Source organism: Mauremys mutica, chromosome 11 (assembly GCF_020497125.1).
Source record: "Mauremys mutica isolate MM-2020 ecotype Southern chromosome 11, ASM2049712v1, whole genome shotgun sequence".
Lineage (NCBI taxonomy): Eukaryota > Metazoa > Chordata > Testudines > Geoemydidae > Mauremys > Mauremys mutica.
The window spans coordinates 76,484,003-76,499,854 of record NC_059082.1 but is presented as its reverse complement, the minus strand read 5'-3'; the positions used below and the strand labels follow the sequence as shown (position 1 = coordinate 76,499,854).

Genomic DNA, 15,852 nt, shown 5'->3' with positions numbered 1-15,852 from the left:
CTGTTACTCTGCCAGCCGAGGAACATGTTACCCTTTAAAAAATTTCTAACAACTGCAGCTAATGAAACCAGAGTTTGGAACCGCCTCAGTTTATCTTTGCTGAAACAATATGAAGATGTCAGAAGGAGCGTTTCCACCTTCATTGGGAAATGGCAGTGTAGCAAGAGGCTAGCAAGCTTTATACTTGTGAACGCACTATTCTAATACACCGTGTATTCAGATTTTGCAAATGCTCTGTGTGATTTTAATATACAACTCAAGTGTACTTTAAAAAGAACATTCTTGCAGGTTCTACTAGGGGTTTAAATTGACCATAGGCTCTTCAGCATAGGATTCTTTTGGCTTCTATTAAAAGTCGGCAGGCGCTGGAGATGCTGAGTATCTCGGGATCAGGCTCTTAGTCGCATGACATATTGATTGGAGAATGGAAGGAATCGTGTGTTTTATAACATTTTGTCTATTTTAAATCTGTTTAATGTTCTTGATATCTTATCCTTGTTGTTGTTCAATATGGTAATTGCAGGGTCTACCTAGCCAGGTATGAATCCATCCAGTACTTATACGGCTCTCATCACTACATCGCCAGAGCAAGTGCATTTGATATATCATAATAACTTACAAAATAAAAATAAAAAACTGTTCCATTAACACAATTTTTTGTTGTAAGCATGAGATTGCTCATTAAATTCATTCCATATTATCCTGCCCAGAAGCGCAGCTCTTGCTGTGATATGGTATCAGTTTGTGCATCCTACAAATATTTCATACATGTAAATAAACAGGCATACTTGAGTCCCTGTGAGTGCTACTAAAACAGATTTTAATTATGTAAGTGATTTGGGAAACACCTCTAAATAAAGCTCAGAGAAAGAGCATCCCATTAGCACAAGGAGCCTCTGCTGTTTGAGTCGTGTCTCCAGTTTCCTCCAGAATCCATTCCCTTGCTAATTAAACAATGGCTCTGTTCCATTTTGGAACTCTGAGGTTGAACAGTTCTTTCATGAATTAACTACTAATCTCTTGATTCTGCTTCCTGTTTGGAATTAGACATCCATCCTGCTGTTCAAGAAACTCATAAATAAAGAAACGTAGCAGGCAATGCTGACACATTGAGTAAACACCTGCAACTAGAGTGTCTTGTTCCATCAGGACAAAATAAAAGTAATTGGTAACCAATTTGTTTCTGCTTTCTTTCATCTGTTTGTTCATATCTATGGCTCTTTTCATAACTTCATTCACTGACGGCTCTCTAATACCGAGATAGAAATAAATAAAACATCTAACAAGAAGAGAGTAGACATGCTCCTAATCAAAGGTGGCATCACCATTTTACTAGGAGTCCCCAGTGACTTTTTTCTCAGGTTTAGTTTAACTATATTTAAGTACCCTTTACACTGAGAGGCTGCTTTAAGTATTACACTAGGCAGGATCTGACAGCATAGCAGCAAAATTAAACTAGTCACAATAAAATCTTATGAATAAAAAAGGGCTTAAAACAAAATCATAAATAAATGAAATGTGTCCCTGCTCCTTAAAGAAGAGCGGCTGCAAGGTAATAATTCTAAGAATTGAATACAGAGGAAAGAAGCTGGAACTAAAGTTCACACAGTAGGATCTAAATATAAAAGGGAAAGAGTGCTACAAAATGAAACTGGAACACATCTTGCTAGAGAAACGAGCAGTTTCTCATCTTACATAAAGTGCCTTAAAGCACTTTTACAGAATGGAGCCTATATGCTAGAGTCTTACAACATAACATTTTCCGTTTAATCTATAATGTGCAACAAGTACTATATGTATCAATTCTGATCAACATCAACAGCCAGGGTGTCATTAACAAAGCAATAATCTACCTATCTAGGATACTTGTATAGCTGTAAATTTGTCCTGATATCTGATAAAGAATCAGATTAGACACACAGTTTGAAATCAGAACTGGCTTGTAATTCAAAAGCTTCTCTTTTAGCTTGGTGAAGTGTCCAATGTGCTCAACATAAAAAACTGATGCTAGGAGGGACTTTCATTTAGTCACCAACATTTAGAAAAGCTCCATATTTAAAGGATTGGAGCAAAACTAGTGTATTATTACACTATGCATTCTCTTATCAAGCTAGAGGACACACTTCTGCATTTCTTTAGTTGTTTCCTCTATGAGCATCCCTACGCCTTGATTTGCAAGATCTTTTTATTTCCTCTGAATTGTAACCAGACTGTTCTTGCCTAATCCATTCAATAAAGCCACAGGTTTAGTGCTTGAGAACATAAGAACACAAGAACGGCCATATGGGGTCAGACCAAAGGTCCATCCAGCCCAGTATCCTGTCTGTCACCAATGGTCAATGCTAGGTGCCCCACAGGGAGTGAACCTAACAGGTAATGATCAAGTGATCTCTCTCCTGTCATCCATCTCCACCCTCTGACAAACAGAGGCTAGGGACACCATTCCTTACCCATCCTGGCTAATAGCCATTAATGGACTTAATCTCCATGAATTTATCTAGTTCTCTTTTAAACCCTGTTATAGTCCTAGCCTTCACAACCTCCTCAGGCAAGGAGTTCCACAGGTTGACTGTGCGCTGTGTGAAGAACAACTGTTTGGAGAACTTCTTCCTTTTATTTGTTTTAAGCCTGCTGCCCATTAATTTCATTTGGTGGCCCCTAGTTCTTATATTATGGGAACAAGTAAATAACTTTTCCTTACTCACTTTCTCCACACCACTCGTGATTTTATATACCTCTATCATATCCCCCCTTAGTCTCTCTTTTCCAAGCTGAAAAGTCCTAGCCTCTTTAATCTCTCCTCATATCGGACCCGTTCCAAACCCCTAATCATTTTAGTTGCCCTTTTCTGAACTTTTTCTAATGCCAGTATATCTTTTTTGAGATGAGGAGACCACATTTATATGCAGTATTCAAGATGTGGGCATACCATGGATTTATATAACGGCAATAAGGTATTCTCCATCTTATTCTCTATCCCCTTTTTAAGGATTCCTAACATCCTGTTTGCTTTTTTGACTGCCGCTGCACACTGCATGGACGTCTTCAGAGAACTATCCACGATGACTCCAAGATCTAGTCCCTGATTAGTTGTAGCTAAATTAGCCCCCATCATATTGTATGTATAGTTGGGGTTATTTTTTCCAATGTGCATTACTTTACATTTATTCACATTAAATTTCATTTGCCATTTTGTTGCCCAATCACTTCGTTTTGTGAGATCTTTAAGTTCTTCACAGTCTGCTTTAGTCTTAACTATCTTGAGCAGTTTAGTATCATCTGCAAACTTTGCCACCTCACTGTTTACCCCTTTCTCCAGATCATTTATGAATAAATTGAATAGGATTGGTCCTAGGACTGACCCTTGAGGAACACCACTAGTTACCCCTCTCCATTCTGAAAAACTACCATTTATTCCTACCCTTTGTTCCCTGTCTTTTAACCAGTTCTCAATCCATGAAAGGATCTTCCCTCTTATCCCATGACAACTTACTTTACGTAAGAGCCTTTGGTGAGGGACCTTGTCAAAGGCTTTCTGGAAATCTAAGTACACTATGTCCACTGGATCCCCCTTGTCCAAATGTCTGTTGACCCCTTCAAAGAACTCTAATAGATTAGTAAGGCATGATTTCCCTTTATAGAAACCATGTTAACTTTTGCCCAACAAAAGTTATGTTCTTCTAGTGTCTGACAATTTTAGCTTTTACTATTGTTTCAACTAATTGCCCGGTACTGACGTTAGACTTACCGGTCTGTAATTGCCGGGATCACCTCTAGAGCCCTTTTTAAATATTGGCGTCACATTAGCTATCTTCCAGTCATTGGGTACAGAAGATGATTTAAAGGACAGGTTACAAACCATAGTTAATCGTTCTGCAATTTCACATTTGAGTTCTTTCAGAACTCTCGGGTGAATGCCATCTGGTCCCGATACCTTGTTACTGTTAAGTTTCTCAATTAATTCCAAAACCTCCTCTAGTGACACTTCAATCTGTGATGATTCCTCAGATTTGTCACCTACAAAGGACAGCTCAGGTTTGGGAATCTCCCTAACATCCTCAGCCGTGAAGACTGAAGCAAAGAATTCGTTTAGTTTCTCCGCAATGACTTTATCGTCTTTAAGTGCTCCTTTTGTATCTTAATTATCCAGGGGCCCCACTGGTTGTTTAGCAAGCTTCCTGCTTCTGATGTACTTAAACATTTTGTTATTACCTTTTGAGTTTTTGGCTAGCTGTTCTTCAAATGCCTTTTTGCCTTTTCTTATTACATTTTTACTTAATTTGGCAGTGTTTATGCTCTTTTCTATTTACCTCACTAGGATTTGACTTCCACTTTTTAAAAGATGCCTTTTTATCTCTCACTGCTTCTTTTACATGGTTGTTAAGCCACGGTGGCTCTTTAGTTCTTTTACTGTGTTTTTTAATTTGGGGTATACATTTAAGTTGGGCCTCTATTATGGTGTCTTTGAAAAGCGTCCATGCAGCTTGCAGAGATTTCACTCTAGTCACTGTACCTTTTAAGTTCTGTTTAACTAACGTCCTCATTTTTGCATAGTTCGCCTTTCTGAAATTATATGCCACAGTGTTGGGCTGTTGTGGTGTTCTTCCCACCACAGGAATGTTAAATGTTACTATATTATGGTCACTATTTCCAAGCAGTCCTGTTATAGTTACCTCTTGGACCAGATCCTGCACTCCACTAGGACTAAAACAAGAATTGCCTCTCCTCTTGTGGGTTCCTGTACCAGCTGCTCCAAGAAGCAGTCATTTAAAGTATCAAAAAATTTTGTTTCTGCATTTCACCCTGAGATTACATGTACCCAGTCAATATGGGGATAACTGAAATCCCCCACTATTATCAAGTTCTTTATTTTGATGGCCTCTCTAACCTCCCTTAGCATTTCATCGTCACTATCACTGTCCTGGTCAGGTGGTCAATAATAGATCCCTACTGTTATATTCTTATTAGAGCATGGAATTACTATCCATAGAGATTCTATGGAACATGTGGATCCATTTAAGATTTTTACTTCATTTGATTCTACATTTTCTTTCATATATAGTGCCACTCCGTTATATTTTGTACCCTGGAATGATTGTGTCCCATTGATTGTCTCCACTCCACCAGGTTTCTGTGATGTCTATTATATCAATATCCCCCTTTAACACGAGGAACTTTAGTTCACCCATCTTAATATTTATACTTCTAGCATTTGTGTACAAGCACTTTAAAAACTTGTCACTGTTTATTTGTCTGCCCTTTTCTGATGTGTCAGATTCTTTATGTGAATGTTTCTCATCTGATCTGGCCCACACTTTATCCTCTTCCATCCTCTCCTCCAGACTAGAACCTAGAGAATCTCTATCAATAGACTCTCCTCTAAGAGAAGTCTCTGTCCAATCCACGTGCTTCGCTGCTGCAACTGGCTTTCCCCCATCTTAGTTGAAAAGCTGCTCTGCAACCTTTTTAATGTTAAGTGCCAGCAGTCTGGATCCACTTTTGGTTTGAGCCTTCACAATATCTTCCAAAGTGATGGATAATGGATATTGTTGAGGCCTGATCCTCCCAGGTATTTAGGCCCTCCTGTGTGGTAATGAGCACCCCCACTGGAGTCAGTGGGAGTTTAGCACCTAGGGAAGCTTCGCAGATTGAGCCATGATTAATTAGTCAAGGGCCACATGGGCAACCCCAGCTGGAGAAAGCTTAATTTACACACACATATGTTGCTAATTAGCAAAAACTGGAAAGGAAACATAAAAAAGTCCATGATAAATTCATGGGCGTTTAGTAAGCTGCTATAGTTTAAAAGTTTAGCCTGAATGTAACAATGTACTGTTAAATATTAGAGCCCAGAGACATGCAGTGCTTAATTTGTGCCAGGGCTCAGCCCCGGCACCTCTAGGCTTGGTAGTTCATAGCCCCAGCACCACTGGGCTTGCTGCATCAGTTATGAATGTACAAAAATTGCTTGAGTCCCAGCACCTCTTTCATTACAAATCAAGCACTGGAGATGTGGCTTGGAACACTGAAGTTCAACTTTCTCTCTCTCATTTGACATTGGCCAGCACATGTGCCTGGGAACGTCCTTCACCCCAGGACTAGAATTTGCAAAGGGCAATATAGAAAAGCTCTCCGAAAAGATCCTCTTGCAAAAATAGCAGCATGACATGTTAAAGCTAGAAGTAAGCAATAGGGAGTTAATCAGGATTTAATGTAGCTAAAAGCCACAACATGGAAGCTGCATGATAAGGATTTTACTCCTGGGTTTCCCCAGTTTCACGATTACATTTAAGTTTCAAAGGGTATTCAGAGTCACATCAATGCTTTAAAAAAGTACGTTTAATTAATTTATATTCATGGAGACGAACAGCAGAATTAATCTGGAAGAAAACTCCACTTCACCTTGTTTGTCCCATTCACTGAGGAGAGGTTCAGATGTAAGGTTGATGAAATATTAAAATAGCAATTCTATTTCCTATTATACCCGAGTCCAAACCCTGCTTTACTATAAAAGAGACTGCTTTCAGAATTACCCATTATAGAGAGGAAGGCCTTTGCTCTTGCCGGCTCAACAGTGCTGTCTTTCAACTCTGCCTCACAAAAGTACATCCCAATGTCAGCAGTGGTTGGGTTGGTGATAGTAAGACGTCTCCCAAAACTGTTAATCCCACTGCTTATTTTTATTCCATTTCTCTTCCAGGTCATGCTCAGTTTCTCAACGGGTCTGAGAGAGTAAAAAACATTCAGATTATTACAGTGAATGATATCATCACCTATAATACACAGAGAATATAACTCACCTAACTCTTCCAATATCCCTGGCTGATTGATCAGTAGACACTTAAAAATGAATTCAGATAGAACGCTGATGTCTTAACAATCACACATCAAGAGTACAGACTGCTCAAGTACTACTGAACAAAGATGGCTAATTATTACAGCAATGGAACTTAAGCGCTAATGATTTGGTTTGTCTAAGCAAACAACATTAAAAATAAACACTACCATGGGATTCAGCTACACGGGAGAAGCTTTCATTATAGCACAGTTACAGAGGTAGCACTAACTGTATCAAGAACATCTCTGACTTCAGGGGGAGAGGAAACCAGCTGGACCGCTTACCATCCAAAGGCCCCAGCCCTTTACCTCTCTTAGGATTCAATCCTACTCCCAGTATCCTCAATTGGCTTTAATAGGAACAATTTCTAGCCTTTAGTGAGATTCCTAATGTACACTCTACATTATGGTGTGTACAAGAAGTTAATTGTAATAACTGTAAGCTGAGAACAACTCAGTACTCTGAGTTAACTGCAGTACTCTCCCTTGTCCATTTTATTTATGTGGGGTGAGGAAAATAGGAGGATCTCCTTCATAATTTAGTTAATGGGAAATGTAGACTATTAAACAGTCATCTTGCATTTCAACAGCCAACTTAATAGTAATAGGATTAACCATTAATGTTATGGACTCCTGTTACAGAGTGTTTGCTGATGCCCAAATGTCACGTTTCTGCCTTCTCTTTTTTACTCTGTTGCAGCATGAGTAAAGGTGGGGAAGTAATTATGTCTAGTTTCTTATTTTCCCAGAAATAATCTATATGTTAAACAAGTAATATGGATTCCTTATCAGTCGTGCAAAGCAAGCTGTATGCTATATTCTGCTTATTACAATCATGAAATTAAAAAAAAAAGATTCTCACTCCATTTTTAGTAGAGGACAGTTCTTTATTATTACTACTACTATATTTACAATACCTTGCATTGGCCACACATTCCAGTGTGATTTCACTGCTCCCTGCTACCACACTGGTGTTACGCGGAGGGACTACAATGATAGGAGCTGTGGTGTCAGACACATTGTTGGCATCTACAAAGGGCAGAAAAAAAAACCTTGTGAAAACACTGTACATTTGCAAACAGCAATGACTGAAACATTCCAGGAAAGGATCTCAGCAAATGACACAGCTGCAAATTTCACTCTTCAACCTTATCATGCGTCTTAATCTCCTCATTAGAAGGAGATCTTCAGTATGGTCATTTTCATTTACTTTCATTATACTGTACAAACACACACTTTCAAAATGCCCAGCTTGCAATAATTCAAAAACACACATAACTCACAAGGACTACTCCCAAAAAGAGAGCAAACAAATTAAGCATCTTAGAGGTTTTCAACTGCTGAGCATTTATTTTTTATCAAACCATTGCTGATTTATATTTTTAAGCCCTTTTCACATTTTGTTTAATCTTATAACTTCCATACCATTTCAAAAGAGCCTGCCAGTACTTGCAATAGTTCTTTTAAAAGATTTTTTTTACACTAGGGAACAAATATGAAATTAACAAAGGAACGTATCACAGCAACTTCAATCCATTTTCTTATCAGAGAAATAAATAACCCAAATCTGCTTCTCGTTTGTGAGACATCAAACTGTAAATAATTTAGCTTATGCAACAGTCAGTAGACACTAGAAAAAATGATAAAAAGGCCGGTATCTTACTGGTTTCATTTTAAAATTTTCTGTACGTGCATTTAATAAGTGAATTAAAATGCCAATGTGTTATTGCCTTGCTTCTAGCTATTCATTTGGAGGTAGAAGGAAGGGCGGGGAAGGTAACTTGAATAAGAGAATAATGAAAGATTTCCAAAAATAAAGAATTCAATAAAGGAATTATAGGGAAAAGAAATTAAAATACCTCTAAACTGAGGCAAATCCAAACTGGCTCAAACACTTTTTGCTAAGGAGGCTTAACTATGCAAAATCCATCATTATGGGTAATGAAAAAACTCTGCTACAATGACATATCCACGAAGAGCAGAAAATGGAAAGAAATTTCTGTGTTTATCTAGTATTTCCAAAAATCTTTGATTCTTTCCTTCACATTTTGGACAAAACAGGCTTTCAGTAGAGGGGCTCATAGACATTTAAAATGGGGGTGGGTGGGAGAGAAGAAAGCAGCATTTTGCAAAACAAATATTCTAAATCTCATAGTGAGAAGATTTTTACTCTAACACATTCTCAGCTGACAGTGGAAGGCACAGTATGAGAGAAGAAAGCATGTAGTTCAACCTCAGGCCCCAGAAGTACTGAAGTCCATCCCCATTCACAACAGCACGTGTTCAACTTTAAGCAAGTATTCAACTTTGGGCATGTGCCAAAGTGCCATCCTCAGATGAGATGCTTTCTGAAGTAAGCATTTAGTAATTCCTCTTTTTCAATATATTTACACCCACAGCAAATCACTAACTGTTATAGCCAAAGACCCCTTAAAGATTTAGATTGTTAGTGATTTTTACTTCTGTTTCAATTCAGATCTCTTTTCACAAAATTACTGGGAATGCTGGGCTGGCTATTAGCAGGTGGTAAATCAACTGTTCTCTACTGGTTTTGTGTGACGTGAAAGTTAGCAGCAGTAAATGCTAAAAGGTCAATGAACAAGGCACTAATTTTGCATTAATTACTACTTATCTCCATCTATAAAAGAGGAAAACCATGTTCACTCCTTATCAGCACCTCTGGAGGACAGCTCACAGCACTCCAACAACAACCAAAGAATAGAAGTGGGCTTTGTGCTGACGTCCAGGAGTTCACCATATGAAATAGGCTCTTTGTGCAATAAACAGATAAGCACAAGAACTAGAAGAACACTTTATTTTCCTTGCAACAAGAGTAATATAGGAAAGGCTTCATTTACTCCTTTATTACTAATTGTAATGAGAACACTAATGAATAGAATTTGAGCCATATTCATACAATGTCCTAGAATAAATCTATTAGTAGAATTAGCCATCTGATAATGGTTTTTGAACATGTGGGGTTAAGAAGACACAGATCTGGATCTAGTATATTTCTTTTGAATCATGACATAAAAAGCCAATGTTCTTCTAACTTTTATCTAATGGAAAGCTAATGTGCTCATTACTATATCCAGTATAATATGCTGTATTCTCACATTTTATGGAGCTCATCACAATGCTTGGTGCTTGGCTGCTAGGTACTGTACCTAGAAATGTCAGCTGCAGAAATAATATGCATAGACATAGAACACTAAATTTTTAAAGCACCGTATAAACATTAACTAGGCAGCATACATATTTGTAGTTCATACTCAAGAACAGTCAAAAGTTCCATTTGCACAACCAAAGAGTCACCTGCTGAAATCCACTATGGCCCTGATCCTGCAAATGGGTCTCAGCAGGGGCATCCACATGGTTCCCTTTGCAGGACGGAATCCATAACATTTCATTTTGTGTTGTCAATACATGATGAAGCAAGACTAAAGTCCCTCTGAAAGTATTAATCTCAACTCAACTGTAACCGTGTAATCAATAGCTATGGGCCCATAACATGCCTTAAGGGAAATCCTTTTGTAGAAACCTACAAAGTACAATTTCAGAAAGTACCAGAACATCTCAATTTAGATAGAAATGAAATAATACCATAGAAACAGCATGTAAACCATTTTTCAATGCAACCTGGGAGAAGTGAACCACCAATTTCAGATAGTCAGGTAAGACAGAAACTGTTCAGGTTTTCTATGCACTGCTGTTGTGGCCACGTTGGTCCCAAGATAATAGAGAGAGAAGATGGGTGAGGTAATATCTTTTATTGGACCAAATTCTGTGGTGAGAGACAACCTTTCGAGCTTACATAACGGTCTTTTTCAGGTCTGGGAAACTAACTCAAAGTGTCACTGCTAAAATACAAGATGGAACAGATTGTTTAGCATAAGTAGATAACACATATTTCAAGGGACCATTTGAGGTAAAGTGACCTATTAACAACCCTCCAGTCATAGGGAGGAAAGGAAAGGGGAGGGAAAAATCAGATTGTTGTAGTAAGCCATGAATCCGGTGTCTTTATTCCAGCAGTTCTCAAACTGTGGGTTGGGTCCCCAAAGTGGGTCACGACCCTATTTTAATGGGGTCACCAAGGCTGGCATTAGAGTTTCTGGGGCCTGGGGCCAAACCCAAGCCCCACTGCCCAGGGCTGGGGCCAAAGCCCGAGGGCTTCAGCCCTGAATGGCGGGGCTCAGGTTACAGGCCCCCACACCTGGGACTGAGGTCCTTTGGCTTCAGCGTTGATCCCAACACCCGTGGTGGTGGGGCTCAGGCTGTGGCTTTGGGCCCCCTACCCAGGGCGGCAGGCTTGGGCAGGCCCAGGTCTCAGTCTTTCCTTCTGGGGTCATGTAGTAAAGTGATCACTCTATATCTGCCTCCTCCCGCACCTTGTGTCTGCAGGGATCAGGTGTCACCAGCCCTGTAGCAGCGCAGAGGGCCCTCTGCTGTGAGGGATCTGCTCACTCCCTCCTGTGATAACAGAGCTGCAGAGGTCTCCCTTCACAGCTGCAGGACTGGTGATACCCAGTCCCTGAAGGCATGCTCACTGTCACCGACTGCTTTTTTTTGTGGTCATTTTCAGTGTCAGCTGAAATGTACAACTGCAGACAGTTATAGATTAAAGTAGACTCCTACACCAAGCCTACTCTTGAGAAATGCAGTCACCTCAAACAAGTAGGGTGACCAGACAGCAAGTGTGAAAAATCGGGGTGGGGGGTAATGGGAGCCTATATAAGAAAAAGACCCCAAAATCGGGACTGTCCCTATAAAAACGGGACATCTGGTCACTCTACAAACAAGTAGCAACCAAGATTGCATCCCATACAATCACACTCTTTCCCCGTGTGTTATATACAATATATATGGTACAAAAGTACACCCAAAGCACATTTTTAATGAAAAGTGAAGTACCCCTCAAATACTGAAATCATAAAAGCAATAACATATTTTGTAAGACTCTGATCCTTCAAACACTTCTGCATGTGCTTAACTTTGGGCATGTCACTAGTCCCATTGAATTCAATAGGAATACTCATGTGCCTGAGGTTAAGCACAAGCAGAAGTGTTTGAAGGATCAGGGCTTTCTACACGAAAATAGAAAATATATTAATCATGTAAACCAATAGCTCTTATGCAAGAAAATATTTTATGTGAGCTGTTTCCATTGTCTGACAAATTTGAAGACGACTTATAGACAATATAGACAAACTAACAAGAGCTTAGCACAAACAGGAAAAAATGAAACAAGCTAAAATCCACATTATAAATATGTCCAAATGTTTAAACACTAAACAGCCTTACACATTTTTAAAAGTACTTTTTTCTTTGTAAAGACTTTCATGCAGATAGAAAAAACTGTTAGTTTTAGCCCTAGGGAAAGATTAATGGAGAACTGAACTCCAACCACAAGGAAACTTGCCTCAGATACCCTGGCAACAAGGCACGTTATATATTACATATGACAAAGCCAAAAATACAGAGCGGAGAAGCTTCAGAAATCTTTGAGGGAGTTCTCTAGGGCCCAATCCTCAGGAGTAATAAAAGACAATTTATGGGACTCCACAGAGATTTAAGTTACCTATAGAAAAAACATTTTGGGCAAGATCTTGGCTTTTTAAGCCAGAGCCCCGTGTGGAGGATGGTGCAGGGTCACACTGTGCCAAGAGAAGCATCAGAGTGACTGGACCTCATGCTGGCACAATCTGTCCAGGTTGCTCCTTTCACTCAGGGAGCGAGCACTCTGCTCCATCATTCCCCACAGTGCACCAGCCCTGTATCTACAGCCTAGGAGAGGGCATGGAGTCATGTCCCAGCTCTTTTTCCTCCTGCTCCTGCTCTGAGGAAAAGCAGAAGTGAACAGTCCTTGTGCTCTCCAGATGCAGGGAGTACAGGGACTGCTTTTGTGAGTGACCTCTCCCTGCCTGTATAAAGAGGGGAGAGGGTCTTTGCTTTCTCCTCTGCTCCTGCGCAAGTTCATGATCCAGGCTTGTATTTTAAGAACATTCCAGAAATAAATTCTTTACATTGTCCCATGTAGTGTTGAGGAAATTAAGACTCTATTTAGTTATACAGCTCTCTGTTATTTCTCAGCAGTAGAACTCAAAAGCAGACAAAATTTCTGTTCTACACTCTGAACTTGCCTTCTCACAACTCCGTGTGCAAAAAGAGCAATTTGGTAGTTCAGTCTCTGTCACTGACCTGACCTTCCCCCATGCACAGTGAGGGGTTTCTTTTTGCTAAGAAACTTATCATCCTACACATCATTAGGGCTTTTAACTCGAGAAAATATATACCCCAAGACATTTTATCTAGAGGACACTCAGGTGGCTTTTTATTTCTTCAAATAGCTTTAATATCAAATATCTAACTGGATGTAATGTGTAATCTTATTCAACATTAGTCAAAGGAACAAAAGCTATGGTCTAGCAATGGTATCAATTAGCTTTAGTCTTCTTTAAAGCAAACAAGAAGCAACAGGTACCGCAGCCTGTCCCAGATAGCCAGCAGGGGGAGCTGGATACTTTGATTCCCTCTCCATGGTCAACTAGAACCTTTTTGTATCTGCAATATGACTGCTTGGGTTTAAAAAGATTTTGAAATAACTGATCAGTGGAATTGAGGTTATATTTTTCTCTGATACTCTAAAATAGGAGAAATAGGCACACGCTCAGGAGGAGGAAACACAGGTTTGGGAGGTTCACACAGACAGCTCTCCAAAAGTTATAAAAACGGTGCTTTGCTGCACATGAACATCTGTGCCAAACATCAAGAGTCACTTTATGATGGAGCAGGGCCCCGTTTTCTTCTTCTAGCCCATGTGTTTCATGTACCTAGTTCATGTATTTATCATTCCCTTTCTCAACAATGGATTGGAGTTAATTTATTGTGCTACCTGTTAGTATTTCTAGTTTAAACAAAGGCATACCAGAATTGACAATTAATCTGATGAATAGATAATGAGAAAACCAAAAAAATCTGTTCTAACACATTAAATTCAAGCCAGAGAGGTTCAGTAGTGGAGTGACCAAAGCTGAGGAAAGAAACAAAGAGGGAGGGCCGGGTGCCAGGCGTGGTTGTATTACCAAAGATAATGACGAGTTTCATGGAAGCCTAGATGTGGGACCTCTTACTTTTTGCTGTCCAACAGCAGGAAGAGAAGAAAAATGAGACAGAATATAGTGCCACATTTTATGTTCAATTTCATCTTCATATGTACAATCATTTTTATATGAAGTGTTGTTGTAGCCATATTGATCCCAGGATATTAGAGAGATAAGGTGGGTGAGGTAATGTTTTTTATTGGACCAACTTCTGCTGATGAGGACACAAACTTACACAGAACTCTTCTTCAGGTCTGGGAAATGAGGGTCACGATAAATACAAGGTAGAACAGAATGTTCAGCGTATGTAGTTGAAACATACTTCAAGAGACCATTCAAGGTGAAGTAGCTGATTAATCCCTCTCCAGTCATAGGGCAGAAAGGGAGAGAAAAAGCTGGGGCGGGGGTGGTGGAAGTAAGGGGGTTATAGATTGTTGTAATAAGCCATAAATACAGTTTCTCTATTTAGTCTTTTTTTTTGTTTAGTATCTAGCTAAACTATGAATTTAAGCTCCTAGGCTCATCTTCTGAAGGTGCTGTGCAGGTTTCCTTTGAGGGTGAGGACTGAGAGGCCAGATATAGAGTGATTGCTTTGTGAAAAGTGTTCACCGACAGGTGATAGGATGTTTGTGTCTTATTATTTTTCTGTGAGAGCTCATTTGAGAGCACAGTAATTGTCTCTCATCCATAGTAGCTATTGGGGCATTTAGTGCACTAGATACCTGCTAAACAATCTATTCTACCTTGTATTTAGCTGTGACACTTTGAGTACATTTCCCAGACCTGAAGAAAAGTTCTGTGTAAGCTCAAAACTTCTCTCACCAACAGAAGTCACCCACCATGTCTCTCTAACCATTTTTACCTCATTTTATATACTTCAGGATTCTTCTCTTTGACGAGAAAATAAATAAAATATGACAATTTGACAAACTGTCTAGTTGTTTCTTTCCCCCCCCCTTATTTGTAACACATTTGAGCACACCTCTATTTAGAATGAATGGGATGTACCAAGGAAAATGTTCTCATCTGCCATTTCTTGAACTAAGAAAAATGACAGGGACAAAGAAAAGCAACTCTGCTGACTCTGCACGTTGAAAGGATCATTTTAAGGGGTGAGGAAGCACTTTCAGATACAATTACTTAAGAAATCAGATAAGATTAAATAATAGCTTAATTTCTGGGTATAAAAGTTGAAACAACAGCTGCCAAGGAAATATCTAGTTCAGTTTGGTCCATGCTGACCCTTACATTTGTGCAGCGTTTCACTGAAATCAAAGGAAATCTAGGTGGGTGTGAAGGTTCATGGAGGTGGATCAGGGCCTTAACTGTTAAAACTATTCTGGTTTATAAAATTCAATGCATTCACAGTTTAACATTTGAATGGCAGACTGCAACAGTCTAAAGGAAGAATCCAGGTGATGAGTAACAAAATGTCAATTCTCTGACGTAAAGACTCTTTTTTGTAATTAACTCATTTTAATGTAGATGATTTTCAGCTTTGAAAATAAATGGTGCAAAATCAGAGCATACTTTCTTTGCAAATCTGGAAAACCTGAACAGTTAATGTCAATCCATGCTAACGAAAAGATATTAGCAGAAACAATAGAGATCTGCAGGTCATTCAGGAAGAATCTGTAGGGGATTCCTGCCTCTCTGCCCAAAACTCTGGAATTTTTTTTTAAATGGTATGTTTAGCCCAAATCCTTCTCACAATACTCACACAGAGTACTACTGACGCTAATGAGACTTCATGATATGTGTAAAATGAGCAGATTTGTGTGCTACAAGGAGAGTCGCCTCACTGTTCCTGAATCAAGTTTTATAGAAAACCGGTGCTTAATTTTTGCCAGAGTTTGCCAGGGCTGAGCCCCAGCACCTCTAGGCTTGGCAGTTCATAGCCCTGGCACCTCTA

The 15,852-nt window shown here is 39.3% G+C and overlaps 1 protein-coding gene across 23 annotated transcripts in view; it reads right to left on the bottom strand.

The window, feature by feature from the left end:
* SDK1 (sidekick cell adhesion molecule 1) overlaps positions 1–15,852 on the bottom strand; it is a 664,468-nt gene that overhangs the window by 194,752 nt on the left and 453,864 nt on the right. For all 23 annotated transcript variants that reach the window (XM_044979056.1, XM_044979053.1, XM_044979052.1 and 20 more), the window contains 2 exons: positions 7,755–7,866; positions 6,534–6,724 (listed from right to left, as the gene is read on the bottom strand). In XM_044979056.1, the coding sequence (XP_044834991.1) occupies positions 6,534–6,724; positions 7,755–7,866 (303 nt within the window). The remainder of the gene's footprint in view (positions 1–6,533; positions 6,725–7,754; positions 7,867–15,852) is intronic.